The 25,000-nt window shown below is 47.3% G+C and overlaps 1 protein-coding gene, 1 long non-coding RNA gene and 1 other non-coding gene across 3 annotated transcripts; 1 reads left to right on the top strand and 2 right to left on the bottom strand.

Annotated features, from left to right (window-relative positions):
* The first annotated feature begins 4,855 nt into the window (after positions 1-4,855).
* On the top strand, positions 4,856-24,338 carry Sdr42e2 (short chain dehydrogenase/reductase family 42E, member 2). Its single transcript, XM_063226647.1, has 12 exons — positions 4,856-5,243; positions 6,267-6,898; positions 7,302-7,397; positions 9,480-9,537; positions 10,210-10,328; positions 10,999-11,074; positions 13,321-13,403; positions 14,884-15,021; positions 15,481-15,546; positions 17,158-17,221; positions 18,584-18,657; positions 20,657-24,338. The coding sequence occupies exons 2-12, from the start codon at positions 6,302-6,304 to the stop codon at positions 20,909-20,911; spliced, it is 1,626 nt and encodes a 541-aa protein (XP_063082717.1). The 5' UTR covers positions 4,856-5,243; positions 6,267-6,301; the 3' UTR covers positions 20,912-24,338.
* On the bottom strand, positions 19,523-20,821 carry LOC134470735 (uncharacterized). Its single transcript, XR_010039874.1, has 2 exons — positions 20,683-20,821; positions 19,523-20,180 (listed from the first exon to the last, which is right to left on the bottom strand). It is a non-coding gene; the product is annotated as an uncharacterized LOC134470735 (long non-coding RNA).
* Positions 23,131-23,212, bottom strand: Trnal-uag (transfer RNA leucine (anticodon UAG)). Its single transcript has one exon. It is a non-coding gene; the product is annotated as a tRNA-Leu (tRNA).
* Positions 24,339-25,000: the final 662 nt, after the last annotated feature.

The following is a 25,000-nucleotide window of genomic DNA, read 5'->3' on the forward strand; positions in this document are numbered from 1 at the left end:
CTGGAAGCAAGTATTACTCTAATATGAAAACCAGAGAAAGACCCAACCAAAGAAGAACTACAGGCCACTCTCCCTAATGAAAATAGATGCAAAAATTCTCAATAAAATACTGGTAAACAGAGTACAGCAAATCATCAAGAAGATTATACACCATGACCACGTGTGATTCATCCCAGGAACACAGGGATGGTTCAACATATGCAAATCAATAAATGTAATCTACCACATCAATAGGGCCAAAAATAAGAATCTTATGATCATTTTGTAGATGCAGAAGAAGCTTTTGATAAGGTCCAACACATTCATGACAAGAACCTTACAGAAAATTGGAATAGATGGTCCTTACCTCAATATGATAAAAGCCATCTGTGACAAACCAACAGCCAGCATCATATTAAACATCCAAAAATGGAAAGTCTTTACTCTAAAATCAGGAACGAAACTAGGTTGTCCATTGTCACTGCTCCTATTCAATGTAGTGCTGGAAATACTAGGCATAGCAATTAGACAAGAGAGAGAAACAAAGTAAGGATAGGAAAAGAAGAAGTTAAATTATTATTTGCAAATGACATGATACTCTACATAGAAGATCCCCAAAACTCCATTGAAAGACTCCTAGGTATAATAACCAAATTCAGTAATGTAGCTGGATACAAAGTCAACACTCAAAAATCAATAGCATTCCTATACACTAACAACAAACTCACTGAGAAAGAAATAAGAGAAGCCACACCCTTTGCAACAGCACCAAAAAAATGAAATACTTAGGAATCAATCTAACAAAAGAAGTAAAAGATCTATTCAGGGAAAATTATAATACCCTTAAAAAGAAATTGAGGAGGATCTCAGAAAATGGAAACACATTCCTTGTTCATGGATAGGAGGAATAAATATTGTGAAAATGGCCATTCTCCAAAAATTGTTATTCAGATTTAATGCAATCCCAATCAAAATACCACTGGCATACCTCATAGATCTAGAGAAATCATTCCTAAAATTCATCTGGAACCAGAGAAGACCTAGAATAGCAAAGGCAATTCTGAGCAACAAAGGCAAGGCAAGAGGCATCACAATCCCTGACTTGAAGTTATACTACAAAGCTACTGTTATAAAATCAGCATGATATTGGAATAAAAACAGACCTAAAGATCAATGGAATAGATTAGAAGATACAACCACAACTACAAACACACTGAACCACCTTATGTTTGATAAAGGGGCCAAATATGTTCACTGGAAGAATGATAGTCTCTTTAATAAGTGTTGCTGGAAAAACTGGCTCTCCATATGCCAAAAACTAAAACTAGACCCATGCTTATCACCATGCACTAAATTAAAGTCAAAATGGATCAAACATCTAAATATTAAAACAGAAACACTAACTCTGCTGGAAGACAAAGTAGGTAAAAATCTTGAAGACAGCTAGGTAGGGAATTCATGAACAAAAATCAAACCACATGGGAAATATTTCGCAGAATCAATAACTGGGATCTTGGGCTGGGGATTTAGCTCAATGGCATAAGCACCTGCCTTGCAAACAGGCGGTCATGAGTTCGATCCCTGGTACCGACAAAAAAAAAAAAAAAAAAAAAACTGGGATCTCATCTTATAAAAAATTTTTTGCATGTCGAAAGAAATCTCCAACAGGTTAAAAAGGAAATCCATGAATTTTGAAAAAATCTTAGTCAACTGTCCCTCAGACAAAGGACTTCCATCTAGAATATATAGAGAACTTTTAAAAAATCAGACCCCTGATTTTCAAAGACCCAATCTAAAAATGGGCATCTGAGATGAGCACACAGTTCTCAGATAAAGAAATACAGATGGCAAATAAATACATGAAAAAATGTTCATCAGCATTAGTCATTAGAGAAATGCAAATTAAAACCACACCGAGATTCCATCTCACTCCAGAAAGAATGGCTAGGATAAACAACAAATGCTGGAGAGGCTGTGGGGAAAAGGAACTCTCCTGTACTGTTGGTGGGAGTGTAGACTGGTGCAATCAATGTGGAGATCAGTGTGGAGGTTCCTCAAAAAGCTGGGATTGGACGTCCCATTTGACCCAGCTATTCCACTCCTGGGCATATTCCCAGAAGAACTGAAAATATCATACCACAGTGATATATGTGCACCCATGTTTATAGCAGCACAATTTTTAATAGCCAGATCTTGGAAACAACCTAGAGTCCATCAACTGAGGAAAGGATTAAAAAAGATATGGTACTTTTATAGAACTCAGCTATAAAGAATGATTGCATTAAGATATTTATAAGTAAATGGATGCAACTTGAGACCATACTCATAAGTGAAATAAATCAAACTCACATATGTAAATATCATATTGTCTCCCTGTATAATAAATGGTAAGAGTACATAAGATACAAAATCCTCAATAAATACAGTGAAAGGGTAAGAATCTGCTCAAAGGGGAAAAATAAATCTCAGGGGAAAGGAGGAAAAAGAAAAAGGAAGGGAAAAATATCTAAATTTGTATAAACACACTTATGATAGCTAAGATGATTTGCTACAAATTCTATTATTTGTAGATATTATTCTATATTTGCTACAAATTAACATTCATAGGATTGGAACTATTTTGCATGATTGTGTCTGGTGATCTGAGAAACTATTTTGAATATCAGTATGTAAAATAACAATCTTAGTTATGATCCTACCACCTTGTTTTGAAGGCCTATATCTTCATTGTTTTGGGGTCTTTGCTGTTGTTATTTATTTGTCCTTCTTGTTTCTTGTTTTTCTAGTAATCTGTTTCGTTTTGTTTTTCCCTCTAATGCAGAAAGGATAGGTATACCTGTACAGGCGCATACATGCCTAGAACTTCTCCTAAACTGTTTACAAGAATTGATTTTATTATCTGTGATGAAATGAACAGCTACTTTGAGGGAAAAGAAACATTAAAAAAAAAGAAAAACATTATGGTATCCATTGCTGATTCCGTATCATTGTGCTGTGAAATCCAGTAATGCTTTTATTCTTTGTTCAGAGTGGCTTTAGTCTGTTTTGTATTATTTAATTTCAACATACATGAAGGTATGGACAGCTATTTTGAAAAAATAGCAATTATGGCAGCGATTGTTGATTTTCCTATTGTCTGGTTTTGAAGGCCTGTAATGCCCTCATCACTCTGTTTTGATCAGTTTAATACTATTTTGTTTTGTATTAATTCATTGTATGTGAAGATATAAACAACTATTTAGAAGAAAATAAGAAACATTGTGGTAGCCACTGTTGATCTCCTGTTGTCTTGCTTTGAAATCTGTGTCACTTACATTGTTTTCTTCTGATCTGCTTTGTTCTGTTTTGTTTTACTCTCTTTAAAGTAAAAAAAAGATTTAAAAATAAAGTTACCCTGGATATTTCATTAGAGTAACAAAAATGTACTAATAACATATGTACATGAAAATTTATCAAGTTATTTAAAAACAGTTTACTAAGGCTCAACAAGTTTGATTTGGCCAGACTCTGTGCTGTGCCCAATGAGACTGCAGTGACCACAGCCTTTGCCACAGTGAATCTTCCTTGGGTCATCTTTTCTATGGTGGTCATGTTGGTGCTGTCCATAACAAGTATCACTGAAATAGTAGAACTGCATTGAAATAATAGAAATGCATTGTCTCCAAGTTCTGGAAGTTGAAGTTTAAGATCAAGGAACCAGCAAATCCATGCTTCTCCTGAAGGCACTAGGAAGGATCTGTCCAGGGTCCTTGTTTCTAGCAGTTCATGTGCTTACGGCAGTATAGACTCTAATCTTTGCATGATGCTTTCCCCATGTGCATGTCTGTGCCTCAATTTCCCATCTTTACTAAGATACCAATCATGGGGGAAGAAGAACCCACCCTACTCCACTACAGTTTAATCTTAACAGTTACATCTGATATGACTCCATTTCTAAATAAGATTACATTCTGAGATTCTTGTGTTGGGACTTCAGCATATGAATTTTGTGGGGGACACAATTCAACCTACACCAGTTGTACTGCAAGACAACAGCAACAGCTGGCACTAGGAAATACGAGTTCTCTAGTTGGTGTTGTGGGACAGGAAAAGGCTGGTCTTTGTGAATGGAAGGAAGGACTGAATATTCAGGCTTCAGGAGTAGTGAAGTAGAGTTCAAATCCCAGTGTCTCCTGTGATGATAATCCTTGCCATTTGTTGAGCACCTACAGGACAGGCTCTATGTTCTGCATTTTGCATGTAAACCACACACTTACAATTTGGTGCTGTAAAGTAGACACGATTTCCAGCTTATGAATGAAATTGGAAACTGTGCCCAAAGACACAGCAAGAAAGTGGAAAAACCAAGAGAAAACCAGACATGGCCCTGTACCCTCTACACACCGAGTTCCTTTCATGGAACCTATTTCCCTGTCTCTAAAATGGGGCTAGAACAGAGTCATGAGGATTGAATTAGATACCATCTGGCACACAGAATAAGCAAGCAAAAATCTTTTTCTCTTCCCCACCCCTGTGCCCACAGAGTACGTTCTCTTGACTGGCCATATCGTCCACCCCCTCATGCCAAAGTGACTGGGCCCCCTGTTCCCATGCTCTGTGCTCTGCTGCAGCGGCTGTTCTGGTGGGCACATGCCTGCCCCTCTACTACTGCCACTCAAATATTCATCTTCCAGGGACGGTGGGACCATCCGGGCCCCCATCTCCGGGGAAAGGCCCGCACTAAAGAACCACATTGGTGAATGGATGGACACGGAGATGGGCAGAAGAACGCAGAGAGGAAGAGCAGACGGTGGGGAGAAAGGAAGAAAAAGTATGGAATAAACGGGGTGAATGAAAGTCGGGTTGGGCAGGTGGAGGGGTGGGGAGGAGAGAAGGGGAATGGATAGGTGGAACCACAGACTGAAGAAAAGATGGACCGATGAATGGGTGAAAGCTTGAACTGACAGATGCAAAGAGGTCCCTGTGGGAGAATGATGGCGGAAAGGCGGAGGAAGAGACGCCGTTTCCCTGGGCTCCGAGAGACGCCGCGAGCTGGACAGCGCCTGACCCGCAGCGCCTTCGCGTTTTCCCCACCAGGAGCGCCTGCCGTCCCGCCTCCCGGGGGCTACCGGCGGGGCGGCGGGGGCGGGCCGAGCACGTGGGCGGGCCGGACAGCAGCCCCGCCTCTCCTGGAGCCGGGGTGGCCGAGGCCCAGCCTGCGCCCGGCTTGGCGCCGAGACCCGCGCGGCGCGAGGAGCAGGCAGCTTCGCGGGAGCCCGGGCCAGGTGGGCAGAGCCAGCAGGTGGGCGCAGCCAGCAGGTGGGCGCAGCCAGCAGGTGGGCGCAGCCAGCAGGTGGGCGCAGCCAGGTGCGGGGCCGGGGGCGCGGGGCCGGCCAAGGACGGAGGGCTACGGAGCACGGGTACTACTCACCCGGCCCGCGCGAGCTGGCCCTGCTGCCTTCCGCGGGGGGTCTCGGCTCCTTCCTGCCACCCCGAGGCCAAAGCGCCGGGTGTCGAGCCCTAAACCATCCTGCCTCTCACCAAACCCAGCTTTGGGGCTCCTGAGGACCTGGATTCGGGCTGAGCCATTGATGGTAACATCCATCGTGGTCCGCTAATGCTTTCTGTGCCTCGGTTTCCACCTCTGGATGATGGGTACTGCCCCGGGGACTGCCAGGCTTAGCAGGGACTCCGGGCTCAGCCCTGTATTCCTGACACGGAACAAATCCTAGTGATTTTGTTCTTTCAGCAGCTACCGCGACCCAGGCACTGTCCTAGGTGCTGAGGACACCACTGGCCAACAAAACCCTCGTGCAGCTGGTGTTCTAGTTTGTAACACTCCCTGGCATCTCTTAGACTACCCTGTGAGGTGGACAGAGCAGCCGGGGTAGTTTAGGCCCATATTGCAGCTGTGCAGTGAGAGTCTCAAGGTCCTTGCCCCCTCCTATGTTGGTGCTCACCTGTAAACCAGTGTTTTGGAAGCAGAGAAAGGAAGATTGTGGGTTCAAAGCTGACTTGGACACTTTAGTGCCTTAGCAAAACTCTGTCTCAACCTTGTGATCTTCTTGCTTCAGCCTCCCAGAGTACAGTGATAACAGGTGTGCCCCTGCGCACCTGGCTTACTGTGGGGGTTCTGGAGGCTCCAAAAGGATCAAGTCCACTGGGAGCTTAGAGGTCCTCTAAGTGGACCTTCAGAGGCCCTAAGTCCTCCTAAGTGGTCCTCTAAATTCCCTTCAGTCCTAGGAGTTTGATAATCTCTGTGACTTGAGACAACTTGTAAATATCCTTTCTTCTTTTTCTTCTCACAGGTGGACAGTTTCTGGTCTGCATGGCTCTGTAGAGGATGAAGCCCAACCCCACAGGCTCCTCACCAGAGATCTGCAAAGCTGCAGGCCAGGGCGGGAAGAGCTGCCCTGTCTGCCAAGCTTGGGGAGGGGTCTTAGGTCCAGGCTCTGGCCTAAGGTCAGGGCCAGGGCCAGGGCCAGGGCCCAGTGATGTTTTGGGGTCTGGACCAGAAGCTGGTGCTGTCTCAGGGCCTGGTGCTACTCTACCACCTGGACCAGGCGTCAGATCAGTATCCAGTCTAGGAGCCACTCCATTATCTGGACCAGCAGCAGGGACAATAGCTGATCCAGGAGGTGCCCCCTTACATGGGCCAGGGGCCGGGTCAGTACCTGGGCCAGGAGTAGGGCCTGGGACCAGAAGGGGCTCGGGATCTGGTCCTCAGCTCAGTGAATCATCAACGTCAGCACCATCACTGCAGCAGAAGACACAAGCCAAAACTACACAGGTCCCCAGACAGAAGGTTCTGGTGACAGGAGGAGGAGGCTATCTGGGCTTTAGTCTGGGTTCCAGCCTGGCCAAGAGCGGCACTTCTGTCATCCTGCTTGACCTCCGAAGACCCCAGTGGGAACTGTCCCCAGGGACTGAATTCATCCAGGTGCAGAGGCTGGCGGTGATGGGCAGGGGACAGTGTCTTGTAAGAAACCAGTGGTGGAGTCCACAGTCACGGGGTATGGAGCCAGACTTCTGTACCTCCGGCCTGGGGGCTGGCATGGTCACAGGCGCTACATCCCTAAGCCTTGGGATCCTCACCCACAGAAAGGGAATCATGGTAATATCTGCTTTCCAAGGCTCTCGTGGAAAGTTGATGAAATAGTATACATGAATCACCCAGCGCTACCTTGGGACCTGGAGAGCTTGATGAGTGGGTTCCAAAGACAGTTGCACCCACTGGTCTTTTTGACCTTACACCTGCTTGGGTTGGGCAAGGTGCAGAGTTACTATCACAGTTCACTTTGAACCTGACTCTCCTATCCCCGTCTCTACATTCTCTGTTTCAGGCTGATGTCCGGGATGAAGAAGCTCTGTACCGAGCCTTGGAAGGGGTGGACTGTGTCTTCCATGTGGCCTCCTATGGGATGTCTGGTGCTGAGAAGGTGAGGCTTTCACATTCACACTTGTAGTTAGGGAGCACCGGGTTCACGTCATGGCTCTGTCCATCGTGCCCAGGAATTCCTTGTTGCTCTTCTCCTCCAGGGAGGATTTGGACTACTGTTAGCCTGAAGTCTGCAACTGTGGCACCAAATATCAGTTCCACCACTTTCTACCTGTTACAATCTAGGGCAAGTTAACTGCACTGAGCCTCTCATTCCTATCTGAAAAGTGAGAACAGTATTACTACTTACATCCCAGACATTTCGCAGAACAGTATGACCGTATCACATCAAAACACAGAAACCTTTGACTCAGAAATTATGGTGATTAGCTGGATGTAGCTGTGCAGAACTTTAATCCCTGCACTTTGGGAGGCTGAGGCAGGGGGCATCAGAAGTTGGAGCCTGGCTTGGGTAATTTAACTTGTCTCAAAATTTAGAAAATGGAAAAATGGGTTAGAGATAGAGCTTAGTCCAAAGTCCTGGGTTCAGTCTTCAGTAATTGCTTTAAAGAAGAAGAAAGCCAGGTGTAGTGGTGCATGCTTGTAATTGCAGCACGTGGGAGGCTGAGGCAAGAGGATCACTGTGAGTTTCAGACCAACCTGAGCTACAAAGTGAGTTTAAGGCCAGCCAGAACTGCATAGGGAGACCCTGTCTCAAAAAGATCGAGGAAGAAAGAAAGAAAGAAACAAAGAAAAAAACAAACAAACAAAGAAATTCTACTGATTTGTATACTTATGGCATCATTTTTGAATGACAAATCACCAAAAGTAACTTAAGTATCCATCACATAGGGACTGTTTGAATAAATTGAGTGAATCAACACATGTTGATAACAACAATCTCCAAGGTACCAAACCGTGTTTGGTGTGCAGAACTTTTTTTTGTTTTTATTTGAAGAAAAAGGGCATAATTTCTTACATACTGTACTATATAGGCCTATGTGCTGGTTTGTGTTTCTTTCTTTTTTCTTTTTAGTGCTGGAGATGGAACTCAGGGCCCTGTACAAGCTAAGCATGCACTTTACCACTGAACTATACCTGCAGCCCTGTGCTGATAGTAAAAAGAAAACATTATCTCTAAAAACATACTGTTGACAGTAGTTGTCTCTGTGGAGGGAAAAGGAAGATGGAAGTAGGAGTGGGATGGAAATTTCCTCTTCACACATAACTCTCATTGTTTCAACTGGTTTTTTTCTCTTTTTTAAAAAAATTTTTTTTAATCGGTACCGGGGATCAAACTCACAACCATGTGCTTGCAAGGCAGGCACTTATGCCACTGAGCTAAATCCCCAGCCATTGATTCAATTGTTTTTAACCTATATATAGCCATATTACGTACTAAATAAAAAAAACACTACAATGAGAACAAATATAGTTTAAAAAATAAACATAAAATCCAGGCATGCACATGCCTGTAACCCTAGCATGTTGGGAAGCTGAGCAGGAAGATTTCAAGTTTGAACCAGACCAAGCAACTTAATGACTTAGCAAGACCCTGTCTCAAAATAGAAAATTTTAAAAAGGCTGGGGACATAGCCCCCACATAGCTGGGGACGTGAACGCCCTGAGTTCAGTCCCCAGCATTAAATAAATAAATAAACAGCCACCTCTTAGTGATGTTGCAGGGTTGAATGAGGTCAGGATCATAATGCTCTTACACGTGCTTAGCACACAGCTGCTATCATGCAGACTGGTCATTCTGGATTTTTACACCCCAGTCCCCTCACCAGAGTGTTCCACAATTTTACTGCGTCCATCTTGCAAGATGAAGAAAACTGAAACTTTGAGAACAGGAGAATGGGTCAACAAGTTTTGGGTCCCACTTCTGTACAGAGCCCTGTTCTAAGTCCCCAGGCATCTTCTGTAATCCTGCTGACCATCCGAGGTCAGGCCTCACTTTACCGACAAGGCATCTGAGGGCAGAGCTGGGAACCCTCACCACCAGTGGGCTTCTTGGGATCCCTACCGCTGAGCTGGACATCTTGCCAGTCCCCTGCCCTGCTCAACCCTGTGTCCAGCCTCTGTCCTCAGCAACAAGGCAGGAGACAGCATCAAGACTTCCCACCTCCATCTTGTCTTTTAGCTGCAAAAAGAACAGATTGAGTCTATAAATGTCGGAGGCACCAAACGAGTGATCGATGGTAGGTGCCCAGTGTGACCTGTGACTGGCTGTGTGTGTCCTCCTTCTCTCCCTCCTGCCACAGGCCAGCTCCTGCGAGGAGGTGGGGCACAGAGGTGGGACCCTCCTGCCCTGGCCATGCCTGCCCCAGCTGAGGACCTGTGGGCAGTGTGTCCCTCCTGAGTGTGGAGCTGCCCAGGTCCTGCACTGACTTGTCAGGGTGGCCTCAGTGTGACTGGGGAGGCAGGGAGTGAAGTGGGCATTCAGGGCGTAGAGGCACAGAACGCTAGCATCTGATGCATCCAAATGAAGGCCTCTCTGGCCTCTCTGTGCCCTGGCTTGTCCTGTGCTGCTTTTCTCTTTGATTCTAGATTGCCTGTTTCCTCTGTCCCCACTGAGTGGGACTTTCTTCTGGCCTGTCCCTGGAGGGATAGCTCAGGAGCCAAAGCCACACTGGAGCTTGGTTCCCAGGGATCCATGGGACAGAGACTCATCCCACATCCCAAGTTAAGGGGTCATCTGCTCCCCTGCCTAGAAGCTCTAGATTCTGGGTGCATCCTGGAGGGCTGGGATGTGTGTTGGAGGCTGGAGAACTTTGCATCTCTTCAGCTGACTTTCAGCTCACACTCAGCCCTTTGTGAATGCATCTGTGCATGCAATGTGTGCGTGTTGCTGTGAGTTCCTGTCACTGCAGGCTGCATCCGTCGGCGGGTTCCGAGGCTCGTCTACACCAGCACTGTCAATGTGGCATTTGGCGGGAAGCCCATAGAGCAGGGTGATGAGGACTCCGTGCCATACTTCCCACTGGACAAGGTACCTGCTTCCACGAGAGGTGGGCATGGCCAGCAGGCCTTGGACCCACAGCCTAAAGGGTAGGCATGGGGAGTTCCAGCGTCTGTCTCACAGTTCAGGGTGAGTCCCAGCAGGAATGGACCACCAAAACTGGGTGGCACCAGCCTACTTCCATTTCATCTTGTCATGCCTGGAGGGGCTTTCAAATCAGACAGACTTGACTTGAACCTCTACCGGCCCCTTTTGACCTGGTGACCCTGGTGACCCTGGTGACCCCAAGTTACTTCATCTCTCTGAAGCTCTGTTTCATCATCTGGGCATGATAACACCTTGCCAGGCAGGTTGTGGAGAGCAGGGAATGAGGTACCGCGTGTGAAAACACCATGAGGACAGTAGGTCCAGCATCAGCCTCTCAGGACAGGCACTGGGGACTGCCCTAGTCATCTTTCTGTTGGATCCCAGTGCCCCTCTGCTGCTGTGCCTATGCAAGGAAATACCCTGTCCTTCCACCCAGAGGGAGAGAGGGACTGTGAGGCTCACGACTTAGCTGTATTGCAGCAGGAGTCCCTAGAATCCACACATACATGATCTGAGGGGAAGGTGTAGTCCCAGGCCAGGCTGGGATGGGCCAGTGTGGTCCACAGCACTGCTGACCCCTCGCTGGTGGTGCTGTTCTCCCTGTCTTCCATAGCACATGGACCACTACTCCCGAACCAAAGCCATCGCTGACCAGTTGACCCTGATGGCTAACGGGACACCTCTCCCAGGTAAGCAGCATGGGGCCCACCTCGCAGCAAACTGCCTGCCCCCCTCCAAATATATGGTGATTGTAGTTTTTAGCCAACAAGCTTCTGAGGCCCAACCTCCTTTTAAGGGACAGTTCTCTGGGCCCTTAGCCGTTCATCACTGGAAACACTGAACACCTGCTAAGTTTTTCACCGGCCAGGGATGCAGCCAGCAAGAACAGGCCCGTCTCTGCCCTGATGTTCCTCATGGTGCAGCCCCCTCTTCTTTCTCAGGAGGGTGGGTCCAGTTTTAGGGTCCTCCTTAAAGAAAAGAACAGAGCAATATCAATATGGACAAAGTGTAGTTCTTTGGAAGGGCTATACAAGCCAGGGAACTTTCCAGAAGTTTCCAGAAAAAAATGGCCTCAACTTCTTACTGCATTATCTTTTGCGATTATAGAGAAGTAATCCACATTTATTGAGTGCTTACTTCATGCCAGGCCCAATTCAGCATGCTAATTTATGCAAAAGACTTTCATTCTTCACAGCATCCCTATGAAATAAGCATCTCAGGTATCTTTGCCTTCTTAACTCAGACGCTAAATTTATCCAGAGAAATTCCTTGCTATCTAACTTACCACTATTGGCTTTCTGAAAGTCACTATCAGGCTTTGGGAGCCAAGTGGATGTGGAGAAGAAGAATGTGTAAAATTATAAGTCCTAGTCTACAGGAGAGAAAACTGAGAGTAATTAACTGACTTAACTCAGTGTGATAGCTATTAGGTGGCAGAGATGGGTTTTGAACCACAGGGGAGTCTAACACCAGAACCTAGGTCTCAACCACTGTACTGTGCTATAGGTATGGAAAAACAGGTTCCTGGGTATGGGCTCTTTCCCTGAAAATATCCCTTTCCTTCTCCCCCATCACCCTGGCTCAGTCAGGTCTTGACCCTTGGTCCCAGCGGGAGCATCCAGTTGTATTTTCCCAGGGTTCTGACCTTGTGAATTCCCTTCTCTATCAGGAGCCTCCTTTGCCAGGCCAGACCACAGCCTGTGTGCTAGACACCTAATCCTCTGGCTGAGAATTATTTATATGAGCATCCCCAGCTTTCCATGGTCAGGACAGTCATGGATACCCTGGGCCCAACCCCTCTGTGACGTGGCTGCCTAGTGCCCCACCAGCCTCTCTAGGTTGCAACCTGATCTCCCTCCACCGTGCTCCAGAGACCTAGAACTTGAACTTAGATGCAGGCTGTTTTCTGAATTGCTCACCCGATACCTGTCTTCCAGGAGTCCAGCACGGTCATTCGGGGTGATTTCTACTCCCTGTGACCCATGCTGGTCCTAGTATAGTCCCTCTCGCTAGGAACACCAAATAGAGCTCCTGAGGCCTGCTTGCAGAGTCCAGTTGTTTGTCTGTGTCTCTGAGTGTATCCTGTGGCAGCTTAAAACAATAGAAATGTCTTCACTTTGCACTTGGGAGCCAAAAGCCTGACTTTGAGATCTCCTGGGCTGCTTCCCTATGAAGGAGGGGCTGGGGTTCTTCCTTGTATCTTCCAGCTTTTGGCTTGTGCCTGCAGACCTGCTTTCTCTGCCTCCATCTTCACGTGATCTCTCTTCTCTGTCTCTTCTGCGAGTCCATTACAAGGACACTTGTCACTGGATTTAAGACCCAGCTGGATGATCTCATCTTGAGCTCCTTAATACAGCCAAGAAGAAGGGTTTTCCAATAAGGTCAATATTCACAGGGTCTGGAATATGGACATATTGGGAATACGAGGCACCATTTCATCCACTACTCTGGGCTTCATTGAAGAGTGAGGGTGTGGAGGGATGTAGTAGTCTGAGTGTTCTATTGTAACTTGGAGACACCGGCCCTGGCTTATTTCTTGGGAAATGGAACTCATATGAGAAGGATGTGGCATAGCTTCTGGAAAACAGATTTCCAGAAATAACGACCACCAGGGTTAGGGCAGCCCGAGGGACGTGGAGCAGATGACCAGTCTCCTTAGGTGAACCACTCCTAGGATTCTGGGTCCTGGTCTCAGTGATGCTTAGAGTCACTCCTGGGTGAAAGCATCCCATGGCCTCCATCTCAGTACCAACCCCCCAACCTTGTGCAGTAAGGGAGGAGTTCCCCAAAGGAAGGTGGGGGGCTAGCAGCAGTGGATGAGCTACACTGGGCTTTCCATGCCCAGTAAGGGCCAGAAAACGAGGATGGCCTTGTGCTCCCTCTCCCTGCTAGGCTGCTCCTCTCCCAGCCCCTGACTACTCACCTTGTGTCTTAGGAGGAGGAACTCTTCGAACCTGTGTCCTCCGGCCACCAGGGATTTACGGCCCTGAAGAGCAGAAACACCTACCCCGAGTTGCGGTATGGTAGTCCCAACCTTCTGGGACCTGAGGTAGAGGGAACCAGACCCACATGCACATCAATCAGCCCATGGGGGACTGCACTGGTCTGCAGGCAGAGTTTCCTGAGCCTAGGATCCTTGATTCTTGGAGCCATCACTCCAAGTCATGGACCCATCAGGCCTACCAAGACCTGAGTTCCCAGTGTGGGCCGCCAGGCCTAAAATGGTGAGGGGAAAGCAAGCTGTGACCCCAAGGAGACAAAATCTATCACCTCCATTTACATGTGGGCTCCCTGAGGGCTGGGGGCTCTTGTAATACAAAGGTCTCCAGAAAACCTTTTCTAAAAAAAACCAAGATGCTGGGAATATAGTTACATGAGCCGTAGGCCCTGCCCTCACACTTCCCGCATCCTAGTCATGGAGACAAATGCGCAGCCTCAGCTCCAGGGTGGTGAGGCAGTACAGAGGGAGAGGAGAGGGAGGCCTAGCATGGGAGGGCAGAGGGCTTCCTGAAGGAAGTGGGTGCCTGTGACGTTTGGAGCAAGAATAAGGGGTTCATGGGGGAACTGGGGTGATAGACGGGATAGGCCAAGTAGGGGACACAGCTTGGGCACAAACTAAAAATAAAAAAGTTCTTAGTGTAGCAAACACCAGGAGGGCCCTGTGGCTGAACCTGATTGGGAAGCACAAGGTCATAGGCAGCCATGGCAAGTTATTGGGGAGGGATGCTCTGGTTTGCAGTTTAAGAATATTCTTCTGCTAGGGCTTCCTCTCTATTTTTTTTTTAATTTTTAAATTTGGCCAAGTTCTCAGATAAGGTCTTCCATTTATTCACATGACAGATACTTATTGAACTCTTAACTATGTGCTCAGGATGGTTCTGGGTTTTAGGACAGGTCAGTGAACCACCAGGGGATTCCTGCCTCGCTGGGCTTCTACTCTCCCTGGAAGAAATGGATAGTAGAGAATAGATATGTTGAGTTACAAGGTTCACTGGCAGATGGGGTGGTCTAGGAACGGTAGATAGCCGAGTGGCTGTGGCAGAGTGTACGCATGAGGGGTGTCAGTGGGAGATAAAGTCACAGAGTGACTGGGGCCTTCTGGGCCAGGGTCGGACATGGCAGGGTGGAATGTCCCAAGCTGAGCAGAGACCTGGACTCTGACTTAGGATTAAAGTGTCCCCTTGGCTGTGCAGAGTTTAGATGGCAGGGGTTGAGGGTGACGGGTAGGGAGCAGTTAGGGTGACCCTGCAGCACCCAGGTGAGAGATGAGGGTGGCAGTCCACACAGAGGAGCCAAGTGGGTTTTCAGATGGGTTGTGTGTGGCGTGTGAGCAAAGGTGGAAAAGTGGAAGTGTCAGACGGCCAAGTGGAGGTGGTGGGAGGCTTCAGATATACCAGGTGGAGGCAGAGGTCTGGCCCGGAGCCGTGAGCGTGCTGAGGGGGGTGCACAGCCATCCCTGCCTTCGATCTGCATTCATTGCCCCCCTTCCCTTCACCAGAGCCACATCAAGAAGCGGCTGTTCATGTTCCGATTTGGGGACCGAAGGACAAGGATGAACTGGGTCCATGTGCGCAATCTGGTGCAGGCACATGTGCTGGCGGCCGAGGCCCTCACTGCAGCCAAGGGCTACGTCGCTGTGAGTCTCCCATGACGCAGGCCAGCTGCCCCATCTCTAGGGGAGTGCTAGCTCCAACACCAAGTTTCTTTCTTCCTTTCAGGTGGCTGGCAGGATTGTCAGCCCAGGGACCCGGGGGTAAGGGTGGAGGCATCTTTGTAAAGCATCATTAGCTCTTTACAGTGACTTTGCAAGGTTCACGTGTTTATTCCAAGATAATAGCTACCAAATACTATATATCAGCCCAAGGGAGAGTCCATTATTATCTTCCCATTTCTCAGATAAAGAAACTGAGGCACAGAAAGCTTGACTGACTTCATCTGGGTCACAAAGCTTGTCAGTTTTGTGACCTAAATGGCCTGGCCCTGGGCCTGTGGCCTACTCAAGAGAATGGGGGGGGGGGGTTAGAACCATCAGAGGGGTGGGGTCAGGCTGGCGAGCAGTCCTCTCACCGTCCCTCATCCCTTGTACCCCCTTCAGAGTGGGCAGGCGTACTACATCAACGATGGAGAAAGTGTCAACCTCTTTGAGTGGATGGCCCCACTGGTAGGTGTCTGGACACCAACCCTCTCACAGTGAGAGTCTGGAATCCTGTCTTCTCCCCCACTCATCCTTCTCTACTTCCAAAACAATCAGAAGATGTCGCATTAGAAGGACCTGCTTCCTGATTTGTGTCAGCCTCTGCTGCCTGAGGTTTTTGCTGTTGTTTCGTTGTTTTTCTTTGCTAAGTTAGGGAGAGAACTCGAGGTCTTGCATATGCTAAATAAATGTTGCTAAGCAAGTGCTCTACCACTGAGCTACATCCATTGCTTGCTCTAGAAGGTGCCCAAAGCACAAAGGAAGGTGTTCAGCCCTGAGGCTCCTCTCTTGGTCCCCACAGACTCCTCCTGGAGGCCAGCCTACCTTGACCTGGGCTGCAGGCCTCATCCTCCAGCTCACACATTCCCTCCTCAAAGTCCCGGTCCAGAGAGAGGCCAAGCCAGCCTGATGAAGCCAGTAAAAGAGAATCTTTGGGCCAGGGATGTAGCTCAGAGGCACTGTGCCTGCAAGGCAAATGTGAAGTCATGGGTTCAATTCCCGGTACAAAAAGAGAGTCTTTGTCCTCTCAGCTCTGGTGCCCCATAGAAGTTTTGGTTTGTTTTAAATCACAGGTTTACGAAGATGTAACTCACAAACCATGCAATTCACCACTTTAAGCATACATGGCAGTGATTTTTAGTTTATTCAGCATTGTCCAACCAAAAAATAAAACACATTTGTACCTGTTGGCAGCCAGTAACCCCAACCCTAAGCTACCATAAACCTTTCTGTCTCTGTAGATTTTCTTATTCTTGACATTTCCTACAAAGGGAAACTTTACAGTGTGTGACCTTGTGTGTTTGGCTTCTTTCCCTTAGTTTTCAAGTTTGATCTATGTTGTGGCATGTATCCTGTCAGTATTTAATTCCTTTTTATTGCCAAAAATATTCCATTGTATGGCTATATCACCTACTATTTTATCTATTCATCAGATGATGGAAATTTGTGTTCTCCAGTTCTGGGTTGTTGTGAATAGCACACAGTGAACATTTGCGTGGACATGTTTTTGATTCTCTGAGATTTATACCTGAAAGGGTTGTTGGATTGCAGATACCTTTGCACTTCACCATTTTTAAAGGCATTACCAAACTCTTTCAAAGAAGCTGCAGTATTTTCATGGGCCCTGCAGTGGAAGAGGCTCTAGCTTCTCCCCATCCTTCCAACCCTTGTTATGATTTGCCTTTTATGCCACTGAGGAGCTCAGTTCACTCCATGCCGGCCTGCCTTTCATGCATCTCCTGCCACCTTCTCACACTGCTTTTTTTCCCCTTTCATAGAAAAGTCAATTCCAGAAAAATCAGATATGGCTTAAGTGCCTGAGAATGTCTTCAGATATAAATAATAATCAAATGATGTGAATGATCCTAGGTTACAATCCACCCATACACTCAATTTCTCCTCAAGTTGTCCAGAACAAAGGGTAAATTTCAAGACAGGTGCAGACTTGGGTCTGGCTTTGGGTCTGCTCCTGTGGGCTAGTGAGGAGTCCTCTTCCAGTGTGGGTTATAGAGAACAGGTGGCCTTTCCACACCAACCCCCGAACAATCCGTTCTCATCTTGGACCACATTCCTTTGCAGTTTGAGAAGCTGGGATACAGCCAGCCCTGGGTCCAGGTGCCTACTTCATGGGTTTACCTGACAGGTAAGGGAAGGCACATCTGTACCAACGCCCACCACGTACCATGTATGCACACAGACATGCTTTACCTTAGTTAAAGCCCGGGCTGGGATTAGGGTGAGGCAGATGAGGCTCTCAGTTCTCAGAACTGCCAAACCCTCCCCTGCTCTTGAAGGAGCACAAGCATCTAAACTTAGCATCATGGCTGCTCCACCCTGCTCTGTCCCTTTTTAAACCCTAATCTACTTGCAAGGGCTATATGATTGGCCCACTGTAAAGATGAGGAGGTGACGACCCTGAGACATTAGTGACCTGCCTGTGGTGCCACAGTGAGAAAGTGGGAGAGGCAGCTTGGCTTCCTGGGCACAGCAGCTCCCTGTTTCCCGTGCTGGCAGATGTCATGCCAGACAAGAAAAGAAGGGGCCCTGGGGCTGCACCATCGCCCAAGGTTGCCCTGAAGTTATGGATGCTTTGGGACATGCAAAGGCCCATTTTAACCCTTGATGGTCCTCCTCACCCTGAAAGTCAGTGTCTGCTCCCACTCCTACCACCTGGTCCTTGCTGCTGTCCTCTGTTCTCACACTCAGCACCTGGCCTCCTTCCAGCTGGAGGACAGAGTAGGCATCTGGCATGACGTAATCAGTGTAGTAAACAGGTGGCCCTCAAGTCACCAATGGCTGTGTTCCCGGCACACCTTTGACCAGATCTTCTGTATTTTAAATGTATTGGGACCTTGCCACAAAAAATAAGGGCTTTTATACTTGCTCCCTAGAGGACACATTCGGATGGCTTCTTATGCACAACACTGCCACTATGCAATGATTGACATGCTTGACTCTCAGCCACAGGGATGGCTGTCTGCAGGGGTGGTAAATACATTTCTGATTCCGGGCATGCAGCTGCAGCTCAGTGTTTCTCCACCTTGACTGCACGGTAGCCTCACCTGGAGCTTTGAAAATAGAAAAGAAAAATATAAGCCTCAGCCACACCCCAAGACCGGTGACATTAGGACCAGCAGGAGGGGGTGGGAGGGAAGCATCAGTATTTCTTAAAATGCCCAATATGCAGCCCAGGGTAAGAAGCACTGCTCCAAACTGTCCTTCCTGAGAGAGCATAGTAGAATAGGAGAAGACGGACTATAAAGATAACTTTGAATCTGCTAGATTTATTTAAGAGCCCTTTACTATTACTGTGATAACATGGTGCTTGTGGATATACTCCCCAGCTAACCAGGCGCCCCAGCATTTGCTGCTTATTTAAAGGTGTCCAATGACCTTTTCAGAGGGATAGTTAGAAAAGCAAATAACACCCCCAGTTAGCTTGTCCTTGAGGCCTCCCTGAAGTTTGCATGAAGTGAGACCCCTGGTCACTCCCCTCTCCCCACAGCCGCAGTGATGGAACACCTGCATGTGGCCCTGAGGCCTGTCGCCAGCGTTCCCCTGCTGCTCACCCGCAGTGAGGTAAGTGGGCTCCTGCACCTCTCTCTCCCCGGCTTGCCCTCCTTTAACCCCACCGCCCTCTCATCCCTGTGTCTGTGGTCTCAGGACCTTCCTGGGGGCCCCAACCCTTTAGCTCCTTTAGAATCCTCCCAACTGCTGGGCTTTGCTCAGGCTGTGTCGCCTGGGTCTGAAATGTGACAACTCCAAGCCCGTCCTTCCTCCTGGTTGTTGTCTTAGCTTAGCTTCCCAAAGGCAGGCTCCACAATCTTCACAATCAACCCTCAATACTCACACATGTGTACACACTCACAAAGCTTGGTGATTGGAGGCTCATAGTCTGTGCTTATGCAGCAGTGAGGCTGGCTGAGGATTTAGCTCAGTGGTGTAAGTGCCTGCCTGGCAAGCATGGGGTTTTGAGTTTGATTCCTTGGGTTGTAAGCACCTGCTATGTGGTATAGAGTACTAGTACTCTCAGAGTAGTGATGCTTAGCACACACAGTTTAAAAGAGACTGTTTTGATGCAGATTATAAACAGTAAAGCAATGAGTGGGGTCTAGGTTCATTTGTAAAACCTTTTCCAGTCTACCCTTTTGTTCCGATATCCTGCTAGATTAGGAAAGGCAAAAATATTATGCCCTCCACTTTATGATGAGGAACTGGACATTAGATTAGTCACTTGTCTATCTTTTAATCAATTATTTTAATTTTTCAGCATCTTAGTATAACACTAACATGCTGCTGAATTGGTCAGGCAGGGACTTGACCGTCTTGGCTGAATTGTGGATTTCCTTGTTCAGCTCAGTGGCAAAAGGATCCTTAGTTTGCTAGGCAAGTTTTCTTGAACTGTGGCTGAGGCGTCCCCTGCTGGTCAGTCTGTGCACAACAATCAGCTTTCAGTTGATTTTATAGCCATTCATTCATTTATTGAGCATCTACATAAGCCAAATAATAGGTGAATATATATATTACCTCAGCTAGAACAAGCTACTTTTGCATTCCTAAAATCCCTACATTGAGTATCTAGGTCAAAATGGACAAGGACTGGCCTCTCACCGTTTCCCACTAAATTATCCAAGACCAGGGACCTGAAGGCTTGATCCTAGGGGCTATTTCAGTGCTATGGGAGAATCAAGAAGCCAGCAGATTTTCCCCTAGTGTTCATCTGAGGAACAAGAGGGTAAGAAATGAGTAGATTCCTTCAGGCCTCAGCATGGGATGAAGAACACAGGCTAGCATGTGACCCTCCTGTGTGACCTTGGGCAAGTCACTAACACTTCTGATCTTCAATTTCCAAATATGCAAAGAGGAAATGGTGCTGTCAGGGGAAAATAATGTAATAAATATGAAGGACTTAACAGGGTCAAGCAGAGTATGTGCTCCGTAACTGATAGCTATCATTACTCTTGAACACAGTAGGCCGCAGGTTAGCTGGTAGCAGAGAAATCCAACTCAGACGCTGGAGCAAATCTCTCTTCTGGACACTTAAACAGCCAGGAAGCTTGAAAGCTGTGCCTGAGGCCCATCCCACTGCAGTTTGTCTAGCGCTAAGGGGAGGAAACCAAAACCAATTCTTAGAGATAATTTGCCAGGGAGCCATACCCAGACCATAGGCAGGGCATTCAGCTTCTCCTAACGAATATCCAAGAATGTACCGTGCCCAGGGCTGCCACCCCACCTCGCCGAGGTTCACACCCTTTAAACCCGTGCAGTGGTAGGACCTTTGCGTCTCAGGGAAAAGGAGGTATATACATGCGGTGTCAATTCAGCGGCCCTGGAGAGATACAGAAAAGTCATCCCGAGGCATCGCCCTCCACAGAAATGGAGATGTGTGAGCGAAGGGAAGCAGGAAATGCCCCCTGATGAGGGCATCGCACAAACAAGACTGAGCGGCCGAGTTCTTTTAAATCTCTGTGAGATGGAGCAGCGAGCTCTGTCCTCTCCTTTCCCTAAATAACGAGGCAGAAGATGCTCACCCCTCCCGCTAGCCCGGCCCCCGGCTGCCCCCCCCCCTCTCCCGCAGGTGCAGTCAGTGGCCGTGACGCACACCTTCCAGATCGCCAAGGCCAGAGCTCAGCTTGGCTATGCGCCGGACAAGTTCAGCTTCGCCGACTCCGTGGAGCGATATCTGCAGTCCACGAGCCGACAGCCGCGAGGCTCCGAGGCGGGGACACTTCTGCGGATGCTGCTCGGGCTACTGCTGCTTCTCGGCCTGCTCGGCCTGGCCCTGCACTTTCTAGTCCTACAGCCTCTGCAGGAGGCCGTGCAGAGCCTCTGATCTGCCCTGCCAAGCCCGGGGCCCCGCCCCGCCTTCACAATTTGGCTGCGCCTCGGAGCCCTGGCTCCGCCCCTAAATTCTAGTCACGCCCCCGCCCCGCCCCGCCTTTGGGTTTTGAGTTTGGCTCGGCGTCTCCTGCTACGCCCTCTGTCTGGCCTGCTTACTAACCAGGTCGCAGCCCCAAACCACGCTCCGCCTTGCAGGCCTTCTCCCGCCTCTGCTTAGTCCTACCCCCCCACCCCCCGATTCTCCGATGGTATGGTTACTCCCGTCTTCCTGCCCCCCACTCCTGCTCTTGAGCTCACCCTTAGTTCCTCTTTCCTACTGGCCTTGCAACTCCCTTCAGGTCCAATCCCGCCCCTGTTGCTGCCTTTTATTCGGCCCTGGCCACGCCCCCTCTGAGGCCTTCCCCCCCCCCAGCTCCGCCTCTTGGGGCGCTAGGCCCCTGTAGCCTCTCGGAGCTGGTACACGCAAGCTGGTAAGGTTTTTTTGAATTTACACCGTCTGCTCCTTCTCCTGCTTCTTGCACCGGTGCATTCTTCTCGCTGCTGCCCTGGCTTCTCTGGGCATGTCCTGAGATCCTACTGGAATCTCGAGTTAGACTCACTTCAGTAACTTTGCTTTTGATCCGTCCACATCCCAGTATTGTGTATTTGTGCCTTCAGACACATCTCTGTTGATAGCTGGAGCTTGAAGAAACGTCAGAGACTCAGGCTTTTGCCCGGCCCAGTTTGGCCTTTGTGGGTCCCTGGTTTATGATTTTGGAGATTACTCAGCCTAGCAAACACTGGCTTTTGTACTAGAAAAGAATGAAAACAGAAACTGTAAAAAAGTAAATGTCTCCAAAGAGTACCCACACAATTATAATGAGAAAAAAGGAGTCTAGTTGGTCATATTTTATGACTTAGTATTGTTTCTGTTTGTTAATGTGGGATAGTGCTGATCATTGTTATCTTTAAGGGGGAACACCACAGAATTTCTTAACCCAGTCCTGCCCACCGCAGACATAGCACCTCCTTATATCTTGGTATGCACTGTGGGTACCAAGGCAGTATAATAAGCTCACGTATATGTATCAAACGATGCATACAGGTAATGGCTGAGGAGAAACCACAGGGCTGGCTAATCAACTTTGGTAACCATCACAGAATATGTTCCTGTCTAGTGAGCAGGAGTGGGGGGAAAAAGTGTGCTTCTTTGTGCTAGATATATTTGTTGTTTGTATATATATTTTTTAAAAGATCAGTAATAATCTTTTATGTATTTAATGCTTGATGCCTTGCAAGGATTTCATCTATATGATCTTTTTTGAGTCTTGGGGTAACCCTTACAATAGAATTTATTATTGTCATTTTATTGACAAGGAAACGGCTTGTGTCTAACTTCAAAGAGTAGATGAGGTGGGGTTACTGCTCTGTAGCAGGGATAATTTGGAGAAGCTGCCCCAGGCCCACTGGGACCCCCACACTCTACCTCTAATTTTTGTCTTCCACAGATAAAGAGATCCATTCTCTATGACTGTGTTATGGTTTATGTCTGGGTGTCCCCCCAAAGCCTCATGAGGTCCTGGGAGGGCAAACCTTTCAAAAGTGGGTTCCTAGAATTCAAGATTGATTCATAGTCCAGCGCTGGGATTACAGGTGTGAGTGCTACACCCTCCCTAGAGCAGTTAGCCTGCATACAATATAAAGGAAGGAAAGAGGCTGCTCCTCCCTTTTGCCCCTTTCGTTTTCCAGCTCTTGCTGTCTTCACTTGCCATGAACTGTTGCCTTCTAGCATGTGCCACTCTGCCTTGGAGCCAGCTGCTTACAGACTGAAACCTCCACAGACCATGAGCTAAATAAACTTTTCCTCCTTTAACTTTGGGTGTTCGGTATTTTGTCTCAGCAATCAGAGAAAAGTAACCAAGACAGGCCCTTAAAGAAGCAGCAAATTAAAGGCTCAAGCAGCCTGTTGGGAAATTTTCAGCAGTATCTTAGCTGCATTCCCCTGGAAAAAGGGTGCAATGTTAGTTTTTGTTGTTGTTTTGTTTTAAAGGAATGAAATTGGTGCGTGAGAGGTTTGTGTAATGGGTTGAGTGGGTGAATTGCCCTGTAGTTTCTTCCTTTTTCCTTTTTTTTTTTTTTTTTTTTTACATTCCGTGTAAAAAAACGAGACAAAACAAAAGCTTCAAAGCAAAGGAGATTGAAAGAAGTTAGAAAAGTGAAACCATCCAGGTGTGGCAGCGGTGGGATTCGAACCCACGCCATCGAAATGACTGGAGCCTAAATCCAGCGCCTTAGACCACTCGGCCACGCTACCGCCCGTCTCTAAAGTGCTCTACTCAGAGGCTGTTAGGAGGCTGTTAGTGCGATAATGGCGGCATTTGCTCGCCGGGAGCCCTGCCTGAAGCTATTTATGCAAGCCATGCCTCTCTGCCTAGCGGTGCGAGATCCTGCGTCTCGGCTTTCTCTGTGGCTTTTGTAGTCACAATCCTGTCGTGACTGACTTCAAAAACTACAGCATTGATTTTAAGACATTTAAAAGATAGAAATAGTCTCTAAATGTTAAGCTTTAGTGCTCGCTTCGGCAGCACACAGACTAAATATTAAAGCATTAACAACCGGCTCGCGTGTGTGTTCAGGTTCGATTTTCGCACTTTCTTTTTGCTTGAGGCTACCTACAGCCACCTGGGGGCGGTGTCGCGCTGTGACTTCCTCTCAGCCTGGCTGGGAGTTCCCCGGCAACCCGTTTGCTCTCGACTGGTCCTGCAGACTCTGTTTTCACTTCAGTTTACCTCTGCAGCCTTGTGTCGCCTCGTAACCTGGCCCCAGAGAATCATAGGTCCAGAGAGGATATCAATGAACGTGTTCGGAGCCTTTGCAATGTGGTCTGCCTCAGACATAACTATGATCCTGTTTTACAGACAGCACCTAAGTTCCTTGCACCAGTGTCCCAGCCAGACTAGCATTCTCCAGCCTCCCAAAACTCAAGTTTTTCTATGCAGACTAAATGTTTTTTAGAAAAAAATAGAGCACAAGAGAGGAAAAGAAAGTACTCTAAAAGATGTAATTGCATGTATGCGTAAGTGTGTAAGATAGATAATCATATTATTAATTTTTTTGGATCGTTGTTTGCAGTTTCACTGTTTGAATGTCCACTTTGTATGCTTTAATTTTGTAAAAATTAAATGTCCACTTTGTATGCTTTAATTTTGAACAACTATGTCTAAGATGACATTATGTAATCTATGAATTAGTGATTTCTTAATGTTTATTTTTTTGAAATTCTGTATTATTTCTACTCTTTTTTCTCTTTAAATAAAATTTTTTAAAAAGAAAAAATAGAGCACAACACAACAAACCATTTCCCGTCATTCATAATTGTTGATATTTTGTAGGTTGGTCTTAAATCTTTATAAATTAAAAAAAGAACACTATAGATAAAATTCAAGTCTCTTGATACTCTCAATTTCTGTTCCCTTCCTCTTGCCTCAGGAGTTTCAAATCCTTTCAGTTTACTTTTTCATGATTTTACCATTAGATAGGACTATCCATTTCTTTGCATATTTAAGGAAATGGGCAAACATAACCCAGGGTTCTAAAGATAGTTGGGTAAGTGGATATAGTGACTGAATAATGGCCTCCTAAAGACACCCACATCCAAATCCACAGAACTTGTATGTAGCCTTATGTGGCAGTGTGAACTTTGCATTTATGATTGAGTTAAGGATCTTCAGATGGGAAGAGTAGTGTGTATTTCCAGATGGTCTCAATGTAGCCCAAGGGTCCTTCCTCGTTAGAGAAAGGCAGGAATTAGAAGAAATATTTGAGGGTGGAAGATGAGAAGTCTGCGTGATACAGCCACAAACCAGTTAGCCCTTCTGTAAGCTGAAAATCAGTTCTCCCCTAAAAGCTCCAAGAAGAAACACAAGGTGTCCAACACCTTGATTTGAGGCCTTCTGACTTCCAGAATGGTAAGACAATCAGTTTGTGTTTTTCTAAGTCACTAAATTTATGACAGTTTGTTTCGGGAGCAGTAAGAAATCGATACAGAAACCAGGCACTGTCCCACATGCCTGAAATCCCAGCAGTGGGAGACTGGCGCAGG

Source organism: Cavia porcellus, unplaced genomic scaffold (assembly GCF_034190915.1).
Source record: "Cavia porcellus strain 051 isolate PalLab524CR breed Dunkin Hartley unplaced genomic scaffold, mCavPor4.1 scaffold_16, whole genome shotgun sequence".
Classification (NCBI taxonomy): domain Eukaryota; kingdom Metazoa; phylum Chordata; class Mammalia; order Rodentia; family Caviidae; genus Cavia; species Cavia porcellus.